Genomic DNA, 21,445 nt, shown 5'->3' with positions numbered 1-21,445 from the left:
ACTCTTGTCTGTGATAGAGTAACCAGTGGAGGAAAGATTGTTTAACAACTGGCTATTAGAGGAAAAATAATGCTGGAGCCCAACTTCATCCACCACCCCCATTAAGACGAATTCCAGATGGTTTAAAATTTTTAAGAATACAAATGGTATTATGAAATGACAAGGAATATAATTGAATACCTATCTGATCTTAAAATGGGGAAAAAACATTTCTATGTATAAAAGCAAAATAAAGAACCACAGATTTTACAGCTCAGTAGAGCCCTCCCAAGATTATCTGACATATTATTTTTTTAAAAAAGATAACATTTCTATTTGTGAAAACTGTGAATACTCTTAAGATGAAAACAACAAGCTAGAAAATATTTGTAAGGTGGACAAAGCCTTAATAACCTCAAAATAATGTTTACGAACCAATTACAAATGGCAACATCCCAACCTTCCAAAATAAACCAGTTCATAAGTGGTGAAGTACAAATGGAAAAGAGGTTTAAGAAAAACATTCATCTCGCCGGGCGCAGTAGCTCACGCCTGTAATCCCAGCACTTTGGGAGGCCGAGGCGGGTGAATCACGAGGTCAGGAGATCGAGATCATCCTGGTCAACATGGTGAAACCCTATCTCTGCTAAAAATACAAAAAATTAGCTGGGCATGGTGGCGCGTGCCTGTAATCCCAGCTACTCAGGAGGAGAATTGCCTGAACCCAGGAGGCGGAGGTTGCAGTGAGCCGAGATAGCGCCATTGCACTCCAGCCTGGGTAACAAGTGAAACTCCGTCTCAAAAAAAAGCATTCATCTCATAGATGATCAATGGACTGAAAATGATAATAAGTTAACTTCTTTTTAAAATATCTTCCTTTAATGCCAGCAGCAGCATACATCAGTTTAACCTGAAGGCAACTGCTAATTAAATAACAGCTAAGCACTTACATGTCTCTTATGTGTAAGACATACTATAAATCATTTGTATATATGTGTATATATGCATGCATATGTATATACAAATATATCTTGGTCTATAACTTGATACATATCCACATATACATATATAAATACACACACATGTGCACGCAGATACACACACATGTAGTTCAATCCTCAGAACAATCCTATGAGGTATGAACTACGACCATCCCCATTTTACAGAAGTGGAACCTGAGGCCCTCCAAGTTTTAAGTAACTTGCCCCAAGTCATATGACCAGCATATGGTAGTGAGGCAGAAGACAGAACTTGACTCTGGAGGCAGGGTTTGGACATTGGACCAAATTGAGGACTAGCTAAAACAGGCATGAGACAGAATCACCTTTCCATAAGACATGCCCACCAGTACGCTATGTTAGTTTACCATTGTTATAACTTGAAAGTTACTGCCCCTTTCCATGGCAACAGCCTGATGACCTGGAAGTTACCACCCCTTTTCTAAAACTTTCTGCACACTCCACCTCTTAATCTGCGTATAATGAAAGGTGGGCGTAAATATGACACAGAATTCCCTCTGAACCGTTCCTGTCAGCACACTGCCTACGGTGTAGCCCTGCTCTACCTGAGCAGTCACCGAGCTCTACTGCCACCTCAATAAAGCTGTTTCCTTCCTCCACCAGCTCACTCTTTAACTCCTTCCTGAGTGAGCCAAGAACCCTCCCAGGCTAATCTCCAATTTGGGGCTTGTCTGCCCTGCATCAGTAGGGCCAAGATTCAAACTCAGCCACACTGACTCCTAAGTCCACACTAGCAATTCTATTTTTGATGAACTTATCCTAATGACATAATTGGAGATATTCTAACATTTATATACAGTAATCTTAATCAAAATAATAACTTGTATATTAATTTAAAATAGAACTTTTTTCTTTTTACAAATGGAATCAGTTATATAAAGCATTAGATATTAGTGTTGATAGAATGCCCTGAAACCATTAAATCATATGTGATAGATGCCAAGTTGCTAACACAGGAGAATGTTCACAATAGTTGTTAAGTGAGGAAGGCCAGACACCCAGTCACTGCAAAGTGGATCCACACAGACACATGTGACACACAAGGGAAGACCAGAGAGCCACGGAGCTCAGGGCTAGATTGCTGCCTTGAGGTCAGAGAGCTGAGGGTTTGAATGCTTGCTCTGCCACTTACTAGAAATGTGACCCTGGGCAAGTTACTTAGCCACCTTGGACCTGTTTCCTCGTCCATAAAATGGGGGTAATAATATCTGCCCTGAAAAGTACATAAAGCTCTTGGCTGGGGCCTGGCCCACAGGTTGCTCAAAATGCTCTCAGGTTATTACTGGGCAGGACCGCTACAGGTAGCTCACTTTGTTCTTGACATCTTCTGGACTTCTCCACATTTTCCTTGGGTGGCTGGGGCCCAGAGAGGGGCTGAGACAAATGAGGACTAAATCACAAAGGATTAGGACATTCTGGGCTGGAAGCCCCCTGTATACTCCATCTCTGATCTCAAGTGCCCTGCACAGGGCCTGGCCCAAAGGAAGCATCATTAGAGGAAGAGGAAAGGAAAAGCTCACACCAGCTCTGCCAGCAGCCACCTGGGCCATGGAGCCTGCCCTCTCCTGACACCCTCTCCTTTCCTGGTGTCCAAGGGCCATAGTCATTCTGGCTAGTTCACTGCAGACCAAGGGGACCAGACCAGAGACAAGGTGGCTGGCTGTCCATGAGTGGGATTAGGAGTCTCATGGACCAGTGCAGGGAACACTGGCAGGGAGCACTAGCTTCCCTATCCAGAAGGAGTCCCCACCTCTGCCCCAGAGCTCCTCATTTGCACCAAGGACCTGCATCCCACCTGACTCCACCATGGTCCAGCATCAACACCCTGCCCCAGGGCAGCTCCAGCCCTGCAACTGGCCACCAGCCAAGTTGCCTAAATCTCAAGTGGCCTAAATGATGTTTGCAAACCTCACCTGGTCATGTCACTTCTTCTGAAATCCTTTTCAGGTCTTCCAGTTGCCCATTGGACAAAGTCCAAAAATCATACCACCAATCGCCAGGCCTATTGCCCTTGCCAGCCTTCTCCAGCCCCTTTGCCTAGTTGTCCACCATACTTCAGACCTTGGTTCAACCTTGCTGCCCTCTGAGAATGTGTCCCTCACCTCCCAGACCAGATCAATCCTCATATCGTGGGGTCTCTGAGCACCCTGGGCCTCTCACATGGAGCCCTAGAGACCTAATCATGGTGTAAGTCTGCATTTATCAGTATGGGTGGTTTGTTTTTCTTTATTGCTCACCTCTACACTCTCCAAGGGCAGGGCTCATGCCTGTCTGTGTCCCTGGTAGCCCCAATGCCTCACACATGCTGACACATCCAATCTCAGCCAAGCCATTACTTCCATCCGGGGAGGGCCTCTGCTTTAACCCTGTCCTTCCCATGGCTCAGATGAGCCTAGGACCCTGGCCCAGCTACCTGGGACTTTCACCTAACCAGCCTGCCCTGGGGCTACCTCTGTTCACCCTTGGGCTCAGGGCCAAGTGTCCAGGCAAAGGACAGGACACTTCCCCTTGGCATTTTATGCAAGTCCCAATAAGAGCAGCAGACTCTGACTCCAGTGTATTTTATAGACTCCACACTCTTATCTGTTGTAAATTGGAGTCCTGTCCGTGACACCCTGAGTCCATGGGTCTCAGCCCCCTGTGGCGGCACAAGGACTCACTTGCTGGGGAGGAGCCTCAGTGGCCACACTCAGAGCTGTTCCTCAAAATGCGAGGAGAAGCAGCTGGCAGGCCCTTCTCCTACCATGGCACATCTGTCAGCAAGATTGGGGTGGGCTACCATGGGCCTGGCACTAAGGTTCCACAGTGCTCTGAGCAGGGCAAGCAGGAGGAGCTGAGGGAGCATCTGCTGCCACTGGAGTAGGGAGTGAGTCTGGGGTGGGAGGAGATAGGCTCCACTGGTCCCAGAGCAGCCCAGGAAGGGGTAAGCATGGCAATTCCAAACAGCTTCGGATGCTCAGCATCTTCATGTACCCATCGTCTCTGCAAAGCAGAAGTCTCCAAAGGAGTTCCTGCCTCTCTACCTGTCCCATGGGGGCAGGTTCCACTGCCATTTCCTAGACAATGTCTTAAATTGACCTGTGCCTCAGTTTCCCCAACTGTAAATAGGTACAGTATCCTCCCACCCATCTCTTTAGGTCTTTGTGGGGAATCCAATGAGACAAGCCACATCAAATGCATGCAAGTGCCTGGCACACAGAAAGGGTTCTGTATATGGCCGTTATTATCATTAGTGTACGCCTTGTTTAAAGCCCAGGGCACCTCCAGGCAGCTGCTAAGCACTGGACACCTGATGCCTCCACTGTCTGCCTTCCGAAAAGGCAAGCCCAGCCCTGGACACAGAATCACAGATCTAGAGGGGCTGAGGCCAGTGCTCCTGCACTCTGCTCTGCCCCAAGGCTCTGGCACCACGGATCCATATACTCATGGTTGCCATGTGACACCTCTGTCCAAAGCTCCCAGACAAGCTGCTGGGCCAGAAGGAGCTCTACTCCATGACTCAGGAGAGCTGGGCTTTAGAGGCTGCTCAGCAGCTTACTGTGCATGGCCTGGAGCCAATTAGTTAAGGGTTTCCTTAAGCCATTCAACCTTTGCTGCTGGGTTATCAAAGAATGACCCGGGACCTGGGCCAACCAAAGCCCCATGGTGCTCTTCTCCTGGATAACCCATAGATGACACAGGCTAGGCTGGGAGGGCCCAGAGCCAGGAGCCCGTCTGCCCTCCACAGCTCCTTCGGTACAGGCGCCGTTCGCTTAGCTTCAGGCCTTTAGCATCTTCCTCCTCCTCATAACTCTAGCCATTCCGCAAGCTTTCTTTTCCCATGACCTAAATGTTGCTGGCTCCGGCACTCCTCCTGGTGCTCTGAGTTTCTCACTTCCAATGCAATGTCCTGACAGCCCTACCCTCTCCCAGAGCTCCAGGAACGGACCGAAGAGCTCGGCAAGGCCCACATCATCAAAGCCTCAGCCACTAAGGTCTCATTAAAAGTGAACTCAGGTATTCCAAGAAGGCACCCTGGGGGAGGTGGCATTTCTGCACCAGCCTCCCCCTGGCTCTAACTCGAGCTCAGAGCACACCTGAGTTCCAGAATGTTCATGAATGATCTCCACTCGACTGGGCTACATGTTCCTAAATGCAACATCATCTTACTCCTCCTCCCGGGACCCAGTTCAGTCCCCAAGGCTAACACCAGGGAAGTAAAAACTGTTTGATATTTGCAACCATCTCTCACCTTGCACCCACCACCATTCTCTCCACCCTACCTCCTCCCACACCCCTAAGCTGGCCTAGACTAGCCTCCTCTCCCACCTGTATCACCCCTGGTCTCCCAGCCTTGGTTCTGGTCCCCAACCCCCATTCATCCTCCTCATGGCATCCAGTGATCTTTCCACAACGAGATCTTTCCATATCCCTCCCCAGGATGCATCTTACAGCCTGGTAGGCCTTATATCCTTAGTCTGACATTCAAGGTCAGCCTCCCCTGTTTAACAAGAAATCATCTCTCTGCCCAATCCCCTGAAGGCTCTAGGTTCCAACTCCTGACTCCCACCACCCCCGGTCTCTTCCAGCCGGAAACTAAACTCAGGACTCCGCACTGTGTCTCCAGACCAGGCACAGAGCCCAGCCCTGGAAAGGAGCCCAGAGGGTGCCCCTGGCTTGGGTGGGAATCCCACTCAGTGTCCCTGAAGCCCCCTGACAAGGACCCCCAGGGAAGCGCTGCAAACGGCTCTGACCCCAGCACCCGCTCCATGGCCCCATCTCCAGTAAATACTCACTTTGGCTCCGGGAGGGCCGGGGAGACCTGGATTTCCATAAGGCCCAGGAGGACCCTGAAAGGGAAGAGAAACAAAAACAAAAAAGGTGACAAAAAGCAGGAGCCAGCTCGCCTCTGACTGCAATGCCTGGTGCCTTCCCTCCAGTATCTTCTCCCCAAGCCAAGTCCCAGCAACACGGTTGTGGCCACTCAGCCTCCTTTGGGGAGCACTCCCTCCATGCCTGGCCCTGTGGGAAGCACTTTCCATGTGCCACCTCCTTTGGCCCTATTAACCTGGAAGGTAGGCAGTGGTGTTATTACTATTCTGAAGATAAAGAGGCTGATGTTCACAGAGGTTTGTAACTATAACTATCTCAGATCACCCAACTGCTAAATGGCAGAGCTGGACCTTGACCTTGGAGCACAAGTCCTTCACCCCTAAATTTTACTGCCTCTCCACTCTCTCAGCCTGGCCCCGTCAGCCCTTTCCAGGTTCTTCTGGCTCAAACCACACTTAGCTACCCACTTCCCTTCCATGTATCTGGTACTTTCTCTCTTCATTGCCTTTGCCCATGCTGTTCCCTCATCTGGCATCATCTTTTCTCATCCATCTCCTCTGCTTAAAACCTGATCCATCCTTCAAGCCTGGCTCAACGTGCCATCTCCTCCAAGAAAACCTCTAGGGCTCTTCCAGCCTCAAGTGGACTTTTTTTTAGAGACAGGGTCTTGCTCTGTGGTCCAGGCTAGAGTGTAGTGGTATTATCATAGCTCACTGCAGCCTCAAACCCCTGGGCTCAAGCCATCCTCCCACCTTAGGCTCCTGAGTAGTTGGGACTCCAGGCAAGGGCCACCATACTTGGCTAATTTTTATTTTTATTTTTTTGGAGAGATGGAGTCTCGCTATGTTGCCCAGGCTGGTCTCGAACTCCTGGCCTGAAGCAATCCTCCTGCCTTGGCCTCTCAAAGTGCTGGGATTACAGGCATGAGCCATGGCAAATGGCCCCAGATGGACCTTTGCAGGAGCCTTTGGAGTTGAGAGCTCAAGAAGGGTGCATTTGACTTCTTGGAACAAAGGTGCCCCTCTCCTTTGGCTACAACATGTAATCAGAATCCTCCCTTAGACACCTGTAAGCTCCAGGTTTTCAAGATCTTGCATAGACCACAGAGCATCTGGGAACACTGGACCCAGAGAGTCCAAGAGGCTTGGTCAAGGTCATACAGCAGAGCTGTGGCCAAGTGAGATCAGGGTCCAGGGCCTGGTGGCTTCAAGTCCAGAGTTTATTGATAGTTCTGGATTTTCCCAGGCCACATCCAAGTTCCTCTATAACAGCTGAGTCCTGTTATGTCCACTTTCTCCAGCAAGGGCCCTGGCCTAGAGTCTTCCAGACCAGTAATATAAATAGAGCCCTAAGAGGCTGGTAATATTTGAGGAGTTTTGTCTAGCAGGAATAATCTGGGGCATAGGAGGTGAGGAGAGGTGCCCCAAGGGGTCCAGTGGTTCTCCTCACCCTGCCAGCCTCTAGGCACACTGCCCTCATCCCTGCCCCTCTTGATTCATCGGGCTGACTGTGTATGAACTGCCTTCTGCTTCTCTGTCTGAGGCCAGCTTCGCAGCTGCAGCCTGTCACATTCCAACCAAGGCACCTCCCTCTTCCTCTCTTCCTCGATGTCTGAACTGGGACCCTTCTCTTCCCTGAATGCGCCGGGAAGGAACAGTGTCCGAAGCACACTGAGCCTGGGAGTTTCTCAGTGCCACGTGTGACCCTCCTTCCTAAATAATCAGCCCTCGTGCCCTCCCCCAAAGTCAACCAGGGACTGTCTCCCAACACATGACAGACTCTAGAAGCATCAAGACAGGGTCCCAGTTCTGAGCCCCAACCTGGCAATCCCCAGTCTCAGTATCTCCCTGTTCTCTAAATGACTGGGACCCAGCAGTCTCTAAGGATCTGGAACACCACCCAATGTTCACCCCAGCCCAGGCTCGTGGGGTCTAATCACAAGCTCAGTGGGAATTGGACAGAGGTTGGGAGGGGGTGTTCAAGGAGGGATTCCTGACACCCAGTTCGGCCAGAGCCAGGCGTGGGCTGTACAAGGTCAAGGGTGGCTGCCTCTCCCCAGTCGTGCCCCCAGCTGCCCCACAGATGGTAGGCCAGCGCACTCAGCTCCCCCATCTGCAGCTCATGAAGGTGGGGGCTTCCTGTTTCCCTGCCCCCCGCCATTCCCACCCATTTCCAGCCACTGCCTTGCAGAGAAACAAGGCGCATAGTTGACTGAAAGCCAAGCAGACCGGTTCTATAAATGTGGCAGCCCAGAAAGCCAGGTGGGGGAGGCTCTGGGATTCCCTGACATCCCTCCGTGGGCCGGGGGAATATGTGAAGGTAGGAAAGGGCAAGACACAGAGTTTTGGGTGACCTCAGATAAGAATGCCCCTCCCTAAGCCCCAGAGCCACCATCTGTGCACAAAGGAGCTGGGATTGTTTAATCCAGCATTCTATTATCTTTGGAATTTTATAATCTATGGAATTTCCAGTGTAGAAACAGGATGATGATGGGGCGGGGGAGCGGTGGCGAGCAGGCAAAGAGCCTAGAACCGCATCAGGAGAGTCATTCCCCCAGAGCTAGGTGGAAACTCAGAAACACCTTACCATGACCCCAGGTTTCATAGATGGGGAAACTGAGGCTAGAATGAACTTGCCTAAGATTCCACAACTTCTTGGTGGAAATATTTGACTCCTAAATTAGAACTCTTCACCAATCATTTGCTCACCACCTACCGCACGAAGGGCACTCCGCTAGGCATCGTGTAGGAGAGAGTGGTAATCAAGGCCTATCTCTGGAGGGACTCAGGTGAGTACCCAGAAAAATAGCCACAATTGAAGCTTAAGATGGTAGGCTGTGCGCCGGGAGTGGTGGCTCACACTTGTAATCCCAGCACTTTGGGAGGCTGAGGCGGGTGGATCACTTGAGGTCAGGAGTTGGAGACTAGCCTGACTGATATGGTGAAACCCCATCTCTACTAAAAAGATAAAAAATTTGCCTAGTGTGGTGGTGCATGCCTGTAATCCCAGCTACTTGGGAGGCTGAGGCAGCAGAATCGCTTGAGCCTGGAAGGTGGAGGTTGCAGTGAGTCCAGATTGCTCCTCTAGCCTGGGAGACAGTGAGACTCTGGCTCCAAAAAAAAAAGATGGTAGGCTTGGACATAGACTGCCATAATCTTGACCACAAGGTCAAGGGTGGCTGCCTCTCCCCAGTTGTGCCCCCAGCTGCCCCACAGATGGTAGGCCAGAGCACTTAGCTCCCCCATCTGCAGCTTACTTCAATCCTGGCTCTGGCATTTACAGTCTTTGACTTTATCTGAAGTAACTGAGCCTTTCTGAGCCTCAGTTTCCTCATCTGTAAAATGGGAATTGGTTGAAACCTGTTTCTCAGAAGGGCTGGGAAGGTGGAATGAGATCCTGCTTATGAGGCTCAGTAACCAGAGTTCAGTGGTCAATGAGAGCTTTCAGAAAGTGGCCCACGCCATCCAGAGGGAACAGAGGAACCACTGCGGGAGTTCCAAGAAGGGAGTGGTCATCAGAAAGAAAGGTGGCATTTGCTCTTAGATCTGAATGAAGGAGGAGTTTACAAAGAAGGACATGCCAGGTAAAGAAGATAGCCAGAGCAAAACCGCAGAGGCTGAGGGCTCAGGAGGTTGGGGAAACGGTGGACTGCCCAGGCCTCAAATGCTAGGTCAACGGCCTCATCCTGGTCCCAGGCTGCAAGGTCCCATCAGCTAGCAGCATCGGCAATATCTATGTGGTCCCCAGGGCATACGCTTCACGAAGGCTCCAAAGCCAGGAGGAAATGCCGCTTTAGACAGCAGATTCCAGAGCCCTGGGCCCAGGGAGCACAGGGCCAGGTCTGGAGGGAACTAGGGCTTGGGTAATTGCATAACCAGAACCATTCGCTGGGCTCAGAGCTAAAAATATGCCCCAGGCAGCTGTGTCTGCCAGGGCCTCACCAGGCACCCAGCGTGGGAAAGGCTGATTCAGCCCGGGCACAGATGCCGGGTGCTGTTGGTCTCAGCCCTCTAGCGAAGGAGATAGGTTTCCCTCTCAGGGGATCTCCAAGGGTTCCAGCATATGGGTAAGAGCCTGGGTTCCAGTCCTGGTTTTGCTGTTTCCTACTTGGTTTCCTCATCTCTAAAAGGAGAATGATCACACTGCCCCATGGGGGCTTGGGGTGGGCATGAGAGGTCAAACAAGGTGGCATAAAAGAAGGTGCCAAGCATAACACAGTGGAGCAACTTTCCCTCTGGGGCTTGGGCTACCTCAGCCAGCCTCCCCAGCCTGCCAAGCTGTCTCCCCGCCTCTCTCCAACATGAGGAACTCAACTCCTCCCTGGTACGGCCCCTCCTGGTACCTATGTCCCCATCCCTACCCCAGGACGGCCCTGTAGAAACAGGAAGAGGGATGGATGAGAGGACATATGCTCCCCAAGTCAGGGTTTTTCCTGGACAAACACCGAGGCCCATCAGCTGAGGGGATGTGGTCTTCAGGAGCCCCTTCCCCCAACCCAGGCTGCAAAGGGTGATACCCTCAATGGACAACTGACACCAACAAGAGGTCATTGCTGTCCCAAAGCCGTGTCTGTCTGTATAGCACCCCTGAGAGCCTAAGTCCTCTCCCAATGGACAAAGCAGAATGTAGATGCCAGAGAGGGGCAGGGAAGAATCTGAGGACACACGGCAAACCTGAGACCTTGGGGCAGCGAAACGCAGGCGGGAGAGCCAAGAAGAGTTCCAAAGGACAGCGTGGGATAACTCACCCGAGGCCCGCGTGCACCAGGGATTCCAGGCAGCCCAGGCAGCCCAGGGGGACCCTGAGGAGAAAGCAAGAAGACAGCATTAGACAGTGCCCATTGGCAGCAGAGAAGGGGCTCAAGTAGTCGGCCAACAATCCTGCCTGCAGCTGTAGGCATGGAGAGTCCGCAGCTGAGAGGAAGACTCAAGACTCCTGAGGTCCCTGCCCTGAGAAACTCATGCTCTTTGGGGCTTTCAGGCTTTTGTAGCTGCTGTTAGTCACTAATGCCCTCATCATTTATCACCCAGCTAACTTAGGGTGTCGTCTCCTCCAGGAAGCCTTCCCCAAGTTGGACAAAGTCCTTTCTTTTCCTCTATTTTAAAGACCACTATCTTCCTTGGGGAATTATCTGCTTAGAAGCCTGTCTCTCCCACCAGACGATGGTCTCCTCAAAGGAATTAAAGGGATATGAGTCATCTCTCTAGCCCCAGGGCTCAGCCCAACGTTTGATAAAATAAAACAGCAAGAAGCCTCAGAGCTCAGCCAAATTCTCTGCAGAATCACAACAGAGAAAGGACTTGGCCAAGATCATACGAAGTATCTCTGCCCCACAAAGAGGCAGCACAACACACACAGCACAGCGCTCTGTGTTGTTGAATCAGACGCTCCTGGGTTCGAACCTGCCTGCCACTGACAAAATGTGCGAGTCTTCAGCCAGCCTACGCCCATACACATGGGGGCAATAATACATGCCCCATGGGATTCCAAGGATGACATCAGAGATGATGCATGTTTAACATGGTGCCTGGTGCATAACTGGCACTCAAACATTCTATCTGTTCCTGTGGCCCCAGCGTGGTCCAGCCAACAGCCCCCTCAGTGGTCTCCCTGCCGCTACTCTCTCCTCCACTCCCTCCCGACGGCCGTCCTCCCCCACACAGGCTCACTCACCTTCCAAAAGCCCTCCCCTGCTTAACAATATTTAAGAGCTCCTCATTCCAACAAGTGAAAGACCCAACCCTGAAACTCAGCATTTTAGGAGCATCTGTGTATCCTCATCTCTCTTCTCTTTAAGCAGGAAGAGAGGCAGCGGAGTAGACTTACTAACCCATGAGCTGACCTTTGTTCAAATCCCGGTTTTACCACTTAATAGCTGCAGGCTTCCTGCAGTTTCTCCCACTTATCTGAGTCTCAGATGCTCCCCATCAGGATGGGTCCAATAGCTACTGTTGCGTCTACCTCGAAGGAGTAAATGAGGATTAACTGAGTGCCTGATGTGAAGAACTGTGCCTGAAGCCTTTGAAGGAAGCCAGGCTTTCGAGGATGTGTGAGGCCTGGGGAATTCATTTGTTTCAAATAACCATCAACGAGATTCCAGGTTTCCTGCCCAGAGTTAAAATCGGTGTTGAAAACCCAGTCCGGTTTGGCTGGTAATTAATCCAGATCTCACGCTGGGCAGCCTCGGCTCACAGTTCTGGCCTGTGAACACCACGTGCTTGCTCGTCCATGAATAAAAATCAGAGGAGAGATTCAGACAGGCAGATATGGGTACCAAGGTCACTGGGCAAGAGCTCTCAGTGGAAGGAGGAGGGGCTGTTTTGTGACTTCCGGCAAGTCCCAGCCACCTCTGAGCATCCGGGGACCTCGGACCAAATTGGCGGCAGAGCTCGGGGGCTGAGTAGAGGGGTCATCCAGTTTTTAGGTTCTGGACTCTGGGCGCCAGTCTTACCACCTTCTTGTCTTCAGCTGGCTTTGGGCAGTAGAGTATGGTGTAAGATGGGGGGCCTGTGTTCACATCGGGCACCCCCCACCTACTAGCTGGGTGGCTTTTGAGCAAAGCTATTTCCAGTCTCCAAGATTTTGTTTCTATCACTGTAAAATGGGGTTAATAATAGCACCTAGCCGACAGATAATCTAGAACAAGTGCTAATCCTGGTGTCTGGCACCCAGCTAATGCTCCAAAAAATGTTAGCTGTTATTTCTGTTAAGCGAGCTTCTGGAAAGTCCTCAACTCAAAATGTTAAGCCATCCTCCTTCACATCTGTTCGTAGGGGACAGAAAAAGATGTGCCTTCTTAGAAGGCCCTTTTGACCCAATTCTCCCAGGTGGACCATGCAGGGAGGCTGAGACTAAGCATACGGTAGGTATACCATGCTGTTTCAACAGATAAGAAACCAGAGAGAGGTTCAGAAAGGCAAAGTGACTTGCCCAGTGCCACACAGCTAACAAGAGGCAGAGCCTGGATTCAAACCCACAACCACTGGACCTGTTCTCCTACCCTGGGCAGCTTCCACACAATCTTGGTCAAGTGTGACTCTGACTAGGTATATGGCCTTCTATGGCCATCTGTGAAATGAAGATCATGGAACCTTCCTGGCACTGGAATTTCCTGAGTCGCGGAGGGCCAAGGTGGGGGTAATTTCCTCTGCTACATTATCAGATGAAGAGGAAAAGTGAGATTCTTCCCATCTCACAGAAGAGAAGGCCAAGGCCCTGCAGAGTGAAGGGCTTATCCAGGACTCCGGGGAGGAACGTGCTCCATGGGTGCAGCTCCTTCGTGGACCCTGATGGGGCTGCAGATGAAGAGGCCTGGACACTCCCTCTTGGCATTTCTTCTGCCCCAGAAATAGGGGCATCCAGGCTAGTGTCTGACCTCATCCACCACATCTGCAGAGCAGACTCTGAGTGCCACTCAGGACCCAGGGTCCAGCCTGGTGATGTCAGCCCGCAGGCCGACTCCTTGACAGGGTGGCCCCACCTTGGGGCCTGGCCAATCCCTTCACTCCACCAACCTGGGTCGGGCCCACTCACTGCCCACTTTGTTTGTGGCGAGCACGGGTGGGTTTCCCCTGGTCCCTCTCCCCTGATCTGAGACCCAGCTTGTTCTCTCCGCAGTGGAAAAACGCTGCCGTTTCTTTCCAGGGCCTGAAGCCTGAGCGGGTGACTCTAGGATGATTCACGAGGCCGGGGTGGGATTTTCCACTCCACACTGCAAACAACGGGGCCTCTGAGAGGGCCCAGAGCTGAGGGGGAACAGAGCGGGGGCTCAGGCCTGCCTGGGGGAGGTGGAGGAGGCCTGGGCTCCAGGCGCACGCAAACAGAGCCTAGGAAACAACCAAGCAGACCCCTGGGAGCTTCCCCCCAGGGTCCTGGCCTCTGACCAGCCAGATCTAGGGGAACCCCATCCTACAGAACAAGTCCACCCTTGTGCCCAGCTGCAAGGGCCTGCCTGCTAAGCCCTGCAGAAAGAAGTAAGTGCTGGCTGGCATGGCCCCCGGCAGTCAGCAATGAGACGTGTCACAGGCCTGGGGTTTGGGACCCCAGAGTCCAGTCCTAGGTGTGCTGCTACCTACCATGTGACCCTGAACAATGTCCTTTTGATCTCTAGGCCTCTACTCTGTGTCTGGAACCTGTGGGGAGTAGATAGGGGGTCTCAAAGGGCCCTCCCATCTCTGACTATCTGAGCTCATGATTATTCCTAAGAATTCCCACATGGCACCCAGACTTCCCCAGCCTCTGTTCTAGGAAGGAAGTGCTAGAACAGAGCTTCTAGGCATCAGTACAGCTCTGTATGGCCCTGAGTGCAGGTTACCTCATCTCCCTGGGCCTCTGGGCCTCAGTTTGTCCAGCCATGAACTGGGAATGTAATACCCACATTCTGAGATGCCATTGCCTGCTGGTCCTTCTCCATTTACTCCCCAGATCCATGCCATGCCCTGGGAAGCTGACCTTCCTTGACCTCTGGCTTCCAGCTGGGTTTAGCCAATGGGAGACCCCAGCAAGAGGCCCCACGGTAGGAAGGACAGGGATTTCTCTCCCTGTGCCCTCCCTGCTGTGCGACAATTTGGCTGCAGCTGCGTTCTCCCATGGCCCCTGCTTCTGTCAGGAGACCCCTGCTCAAGGTTTTAACTCCCACTGGGTTCTGGGAACACCTTTCCCTTCCCTGGGACCTTCTGGTCTGGGCGTGGTCACAATCGCACGCCGTTTCCAGGCCCCGTGTGTTTCACCTGCCCCAGCTGGCTCCTTTGATGCTGTCCACCCCTCCGTAAATAGTCTTTCCCTTAAACTCTCCCCAACTAGTCTGAGCCCTGCCTGGAGCTGATCGACAGCATGCAAAGTGCTTAGCAAAGGGCTGGCACACAGTAGGTGCTCAAACGTGGTATGCTAGAGGCAGAGCAAAACACACCTGCATTCTCCTGGGTTCTAAATGATGTGATGTAAGAGGAGAATTTCTCAAAGTCTAGCCCCAAAGGCCAAAACTATGACAGCCCTAGAAACATCAAGAGACGTCCCTCCAGCTATGCCCCGGGTGGCGGGGGCGGGGGCTATTGGGGTGAAAATGCAAATGAAAACAAGCCAAGAAGCTTTCTTTGAGGCTTCCGAAGCCACAGGTGCACAGGTTGAAAAATGGGGTCAGTCCTCCCCTAAAACCCCTCCTGTCTAGCTGACAAGGGTCATGCCATTCTTAACCATTCAGGCTCCCAAGCTGTCCCTGATCCACCGACTCCAGGTTAGTATTTTCATAGCACAAGTCTCCAGCAAAGGTGAGACTGTGTCCAGACCCTTCTGGTTCTCAGTGCACAATATCCCCACCTCAACGCCCACCATCAGTCCACAGTCACAGCTGTGACCATCTGCCAGGACCCAGCCTTCATACGTGCTTTACCTCCCGCCTCTCACTGAATCCACGTCACAACCCTGGAAAGGTGGGTGGCACCATATCCCCACTGTACAGAGGCAGAAACTGGGGCTTAGAGAGGTTAAGTGATTTGCCGAATGTCATACGGCACCAGGCATCTAGAGGACATTCAGTTAACAACTGTGCAAAGACTGAATGGATGGCTGGATAAGGGAATGGTTTAAACCCAGGTCGTCCCACATCCAAAGCCTACGTACTTTTGCAGTCCACATGACCTCCTCATCTCCCGGCAGGAGAGTTCTGGGTAACCTCAAGGAGCCCCGCCTGGGAGTCAGGACGAACTGCATTTCATCATAAGGATCAAATTCTTCCATTCATTTCACAGATAGTCACAGAGCAAATGCTATGGGCCAGGCCCTTACTTGGGTCTTCCTGAGGGGACACTTGCAAAAAGTGCAAGCGCTAGCAAATGCCAGTGGCCTGATCATGAATAAATAAGGCGTTGACCCGCCTCCTCTCAGGCATAGGGCTTCTGTGCAGCTTCTGTGCAGCGCTGTGAACCACCGCCTCCCCGCCCCAACTCACCCGAGGCCAAGCTCAGTTTTTCCATGCTCCCCCCTCCTGGGGCTCCCAAAGAGCTCCCTCACTCAGCAGCTACAGCTCCTGGCAGGCCTGGGCCCAGAACTCTCTCTCAGCCTCTGCCAGCTGCTCTCGTGCCCTGAACCCCGAGGAGCAGGTTTGCCCATGCAGGCACAGCCACTGCACCTTTCTCAGAGACTGAACAGTCTCACAGTCATTTCTAAGGGAAGAGTTCTCCCAACACCCTGGATCAGTGGGAGACTGAGCCCTGGGGAGAGGAAAGAATTTCCCCAAAGTCACTTGGCAAAGCTAGATAAGATGGCCCAACTGACTTCATTTCTACTGCATGTTTTTGTTTGTGTGTGTGTTTGTTTGTTCGTGTATGTGTTTCAGACTCTCACTGCGTTGCCCAGGCTGGAGTGCAGTGGTGTGATCTCGGCTCACTGCAACCTCTGCTTCCTGGGTTCAAGGGATTCTCCTACCTCAGCCACCCAAGTAACTGAAATTACAGGCATGCCTGGCTAATTGCTGTATTTTTGAAAAGAGTGATCCTGCCTGCCTTGGCCTCCCAAAGTGCTGGGATTACAGGCGTGAGCCACCGCACCCAGCCTCTTCTACAGTTTTATATGCAGATAAAATTTAGGCACATTTTCAGGCCACCCTCCCCACCAGAGGTGGGAGCTATTATCATCTTACATTCTACAAAAACAGGCTCAGCGTGGATCAGTCACAGAGCTAAGAGGAGGGTAGCCAGGATTTGAACAGGTCTGCATGTCCCCAGATGGAAGACAAACTCTTCTCCTGGGCAGCTGGAGCTTCTGCTCTGCTGGGCTAAGATCCTGGATGTATATGGGGGTTAAGGGAAGACAGCAGAGGACAGAAAGAATGAGAGTTCATTTCATCACCATTCAAAGAGGCCTCTTCCATTACATTATTCTGGTATCTGGTGAAGAACTGACCAGGTTGCCATCTGCTACACAGTGAACCAAGATTCTACCAGCTTCCTGGTTCCTCCTGGAGTGAATATATGTTCCACGCTGGGGGAGGGTGGGGACAGGCGATAGCATGGGGTGAGGCAGGGATGTCACCTGGGCAGGTTCATGTATTCCCCTTGTCCTCAGTAGTCAGGGCTGGAGGAGCAGAAAGAGCATCAGCCCTGGCCAGAAGTCAGGGAACACAGGCGGCATCCCAGCCCCTTCAGGAACTCGCTGGGTGCCTTCGGCCAAGTCCTTTATCTCTTTCCAACACCTGTTGGATCACCTGTGGGGCAGGGATGAACACACACAGCCTGCCCTCCACAACCGCTTCCCACGAGGTCCTAAAGGAGACGCCGTGGATATGGAGGTAGCTCAAAAACTTGATGGGTTATCGAATCAGAAGACTCTTTAGGCCAGGCACAGTGGCTTAAGCCCATAAATCTAGTGCTCTGGGAGGCTGAGGCAGGAGAATCACTTGAGGCCAGGAGTTTAAGACCATCCTGGGCAACTTAGTGAGATCCAGACTCTACAAAAAAAAGTGAAAAAATTAGCTGAACATGGTGGCACGTGTCTGTAGTTCTAGCTACGTGGGAGGCTGAGGCAGGAGAATGGCTTGAGCCTGGGAGATTAAGGATGCAGTGAGCGATGATCACACCACTGCAGCAGCCTAGGTGATAGAGTGAGACCCTGTCTCTAAAAACTGGAAAAGAAGAACAAGATTTTTTAGATGTTGAGCCCTTCCTCTGAGCCCAGGGGCAGTACCTAACTCCTGTCTGAAGCCCTCAGTCCCCCAGATCTGAGTCTCAGAGCCTAAGAGTGGACACTCAGGGCAGTGAGGTGGAATGTGCACGTCTTGGGTGTAGAGTCTGGAATGTAAATTTCAACTCCGCCTCCTCCCAGCTGCCTGGCCTTGGGCAGATCCTGGCCCTCACTAAGCACAATTTCCTCACCTGCCCAATAAGGACAGTTAACTAAGTCATCCCCAAGCATCCATGGACTGATCAGGTTCACTTCAGTGCCTCTTTTTCAAAGAGATTTGGCAGGAGGCCTCCCTTCCTGCTTACCCAGAGCCCTAAGCCCCAGGAAAAAGTATTTGACTCGGACATACAGCAGACCCAAGATTCTACAGAATCTGCCCTGGGCCCGCTCAGCTCCTCTCCACACCACACACATTCTTGCGGGGGGAGGGCTGGCCTCCTCCTCACGTCTGGGTTGTGCTGTGTAGCCAGAGTTGAGACCATGGACCTCACCATGTCCTGTTAGGAGGGGACAGTTCCCCTTTTGACCTCACTACCGTTGAGCCCAGCACACACACCGCATGGGAAGCAGAGCTGTCGGGGCCCGAGGCACCTGGTGCCAGAGCTGGCCTGGGTTGTCTGGAGAGGTGAAAAGTGTTCCTCGTTCTTTCCACAAGGAAGTGGTGGTTCCCAACTCTCTATGCTGCCAATTTCAGAACACAGGATTTGAGCAGAACGTTGACATAATTCCAAAGCAATGCATACAGTTTCCATAAGTTCTACAATATGGTTATAATAAAGGCAGACTCTCGGTCCCCATGGAGACAGGCTGGATAAATATTATTCCTAATGATTATTAAAATTCATTAAGTGTGTTTGGAAGTCCTGGGAATTCCCAGCATGTGCCACCGTCTCCGCATTGTAGAGAGCCCTAACCTCAAACACAGAGCCAAGTGGGGAAGGGGGTTCGGGAAGGAGAGAGACAGGTCACCACATGGTGGTCACCTCCAAGGCAGGGGAACAGAGCAGAGCAGAGCCCTAAGGCTTCTGGAAACGCCATCCCATCATTCCCCACCCAGAGAAACTGGCCTCCAGCTGTGGGAAGGTCGTTGCCCCTGGAGATAGTCCCAGGCAAGCCAGAGACATCGACCCTGAGACCATCTCCTGCACATCGTGTTCCTTTTCCCTTCCTCTTCCCTCTGGCCACCTTCCACATCCCAAACTCCTACCAGGGGTGACAAATCAAACCGCTGCAGGTGCCAGCCAGGCAGATAACATACACGGGGAAAGGACTGGTCAGAAGACTCAGTCGGGACAAGTGGGGACCAGCATGGATAGGAGCAGGCTTGTCCTAACAGGGTGTCACTTTCCAAGAGAAGCTGGTCGCTAAGTCTTTTTCTAAGAAATCTCTCACATTTTTAAAATGTTAGTAACTTATTGGATTTTTTAAAAAGAACACTGCAAGTGCCAAACCAAACATATCCAGAGCTCCCCATGTGTGACCTTCGTCTGCGACTCTCAGACAAGCTGATGGGCCAGAAGGACCCCAGCTCCATGAGTTGGGAGAGCGGGGCTTTGGGAGCTGCTTACTCACTGCATGATCGGGGCCAGTCAGCCACGGGCTTTCCTTCAGCTGTTCGACCTTTGCAGTTGGGTCAGCAAAGAACGGGCTTGGGCCTGGGCCAACCAAAGCCCAGGGGTGCTCTTCACCTGGGGGTAGTCACCAGAGGAGCCAGGGGCCTGGGTGGAGCCGGGGATGTGCCCATAACCAGCTCCCTGCTCTAAGCTGCTCCTTTTCCCCTGTCTTTACCAGGAGCAACCACTTGACCAATGCCCCAGTCCCCCACTAGAGCTCCAAGCAGCATGCAGACCCCACGCAGTCTTACCGGCAAACCACAGTCTCCCTTGGGCCCTGGAGGCCCCATTAGCAGAGGGAAAGGCGTAGATCCTGCCAGGTGGAAGAACGAATAGCCACTGCTTGTGGGCCGGGGGCTGGAGGACAGGAATTGCGCCGGGGCCAGTACCAGGGCTGGGATGGTCTGCTGACTGGGCTGGGACTGTCTGGGGCTAGGCTTGGTTGTCACATCACTCAAGGGGACATCCCTGGCTGCCTTCCCAGGTCTGAGGGGGACGGGCTTCCGGGGGCTGCTCTTGGGTCCAGCTTTCTTTGAGGCGTCCGATCCAGTGGGCTTCTTGCTTCTGGTGGGAGTTGAGCCAGGAGTGGGGATGGCAGGTGCTGTTCTGGGAGCACTGGTGCCCGAGGTTGGAGGCACCATCGTGGCTGGTGGCCGAGGAGTCCTGGTGGAACCAGGAGTAGGGGCAGGAGATGAGGCTAGAGCAGCGGATGGGAGAGGTTTGTGGGTGCTGGTGCAGGCAGAGGCTGGCTTACTGTCACAGCTGGTCATCTTGGCCTCAGTCTGAACTACTGAGGGAGTGTGTTTTTTAGAGGAGCTGGTAGCAGGAGGTAGGGGCCGGGTGCTGGGCGGTGGGGACCTGGGCATTCCCGGGTTCCTCTGGATGGGCTTCTCTGTGGGACGGAAGACTTTGGCAGGAACTGGACGGGAAGTAGGTGGCACTTGCTTCTGGGTGGGTGGGGTTGACTTTGTAAATGAAGGCGGAGCTGTGTTCTGGGTAGGATGGGAGTTTCTGGCAGAGACACTTGAAGGAGAAGGGACTGAAGGCTTATTAGGGAGGTTTTTGGGGATTTTGGTGGCTGTGATCTTCTGTGACTGTTGAGCGACCGCAGGGTGAGGCATTCTGGTAGAGCCGGCAAGAGAGGCTGGGAGCGCAGGAGCAAGGGCCTTACCGGCTGACAGCTTGGCAGGTGGCAGTGGGGTTTGGGCTGGGCCTCCCACCGCGATCTGCTGGTGAGGGTTTGTGGGGCTAGTCCTTCGGGGCTTGGTGGGCACCACAGTCACCCCAGGTCCCCTGCCTGCTGGCCGTGACCCCAGGGCTGGTGTGGCAGTGGTCAAGTTCTCCAGGCCTAGCAGGGCAAGGTCGGAATGGAAGGTGAAAGATCTGCCGGAGTCTTGGGGGAAGAGAGGTCCCAGCGGGGACTGGTATGTGCCAGCCTGTCCACACTGCTTCCTCAGGTGGGTACAGTAATTGTGAGCGACCTGCGTCACAGGGTAGATACTGAATTGGCACAGAGCACCTTCAAACTGGACTGCGTGCGGGCTCATCTTCCCAAAGAGGAAGGAGCCCCCAGGGTCGAGTGCAGGGTCCCTGTGGAAAGGCAGCAGGACAGGCACCCGGCGCTGCCCGCAGGCTGTCACCAAAGTGACTGTGTGGCCCCGGAGCTCGAGGGCCAGGTGGTGCCAGCGCCCATCGTGCATGTCAAGGTCGAAGGCCACTGAGCGCCGGGACCCCAGGTGGACGACCGTCTTGCCGGGGAGGAACTGCAGGCCCAGCTGCAGCTTGTGCTTCCGGCTGCGGACGGCGAAGAGGAAGGCATGGTTCACCCGGTGGGAGCAGAGGCTCAGCACCAGCGCCAGCTCTGTGCCCAGGGCGGCAGGAATGATGGCACTCGTGGGAGCCTGGAGCCGGGCCCGCTGCGTAAAGATGAAGCCCGACTGGAAAGGAATGACTCCCTGGGGTGCAGGGTTCCCAGCCTTCGTCCAGCTGAGGCCCAGCCGCTGGAGGACGTCCACATCTGAGAGGGAGGGAAAAGGGGAGAGGACGCAGTCAGGGCCTGCTCCAGCCCCAGCCCACCCCCACCCTCAAGGGGCACAGGCAGTGTGGACAGTCCACCTACAGCTACCTGGTCATTTGTTCATTCATCTAAAAATAAGGCTGCCCCATGGTGGTGGCTGAGAGGGCAGTGTTGGAACAATCTGGCATGGATTGTGACCCCGTATCTGGCTAGATAATCTTGCATAGTGAGGCTAAAAACAGACTCTGGAGTCAAACTTCCTGAGTTCAAATCCTAGCTCTAATACTAATCTTGTGGCTTTAGTGCCTCAGTTTTCCCATCGGTTAAAT

General features: G+C 52.8%; 1 protein-coding gene across 9 annotated transcripts in view; it reads right to left on the bottom strand.

Annotated features, from left to right (window-relative positions):
* Positions 1–21,445, bottom strand: part of COL27A1 (collagen type XXVII alpha 1 chain) — a 156,373-nt gene that overhangs the window by 124,278 nt on the left and 10,650 nt on the right. For all 9 annotated transcript variants that reach the window (XR_013536080.1, XR_004728611.3, XR_004728610.3 and 6 more), the window contains exons 3-5: positions 19,351–21,116; positions 10,558–10,611; positions 5,774–5,827 (exon numbers count right to left, since the gene is read on the bottom strand). Coding sequence is in view for 6 of the 9 variants with exons in the window: in XM_035255482.3 (XP_035111373.2) it covers positions 5,774–5,827; positions 10,558–10,611; positions 19,351–21,116 (1,874 nt within the window). In the remaining 3 variants the exon portion in view is untranslated. The remainder of the gene's footprint in view (positions 1–5,773; positions 5,828–10,557; positions 10,612–19,350; positions 21,117–21,445) is intronic.

Source organism: Callithrix jacchus, chromosome 1 (assembly GCF_049354715.1).
Source record: "Callithrix jacchus isolate 240 chromosome 1, calJac240_pri, whole genome shotgun sequence".
NCBI lineage: Eukaryota > Metazoa > Chordata > Mammalia > Primates > Cebidae > Callithrix > Callithrix jacchus.
Note: the sequence above shows the minus strand (reverse complement) of the source record. Positions and strands in the feature narration are given on the sequence as shown.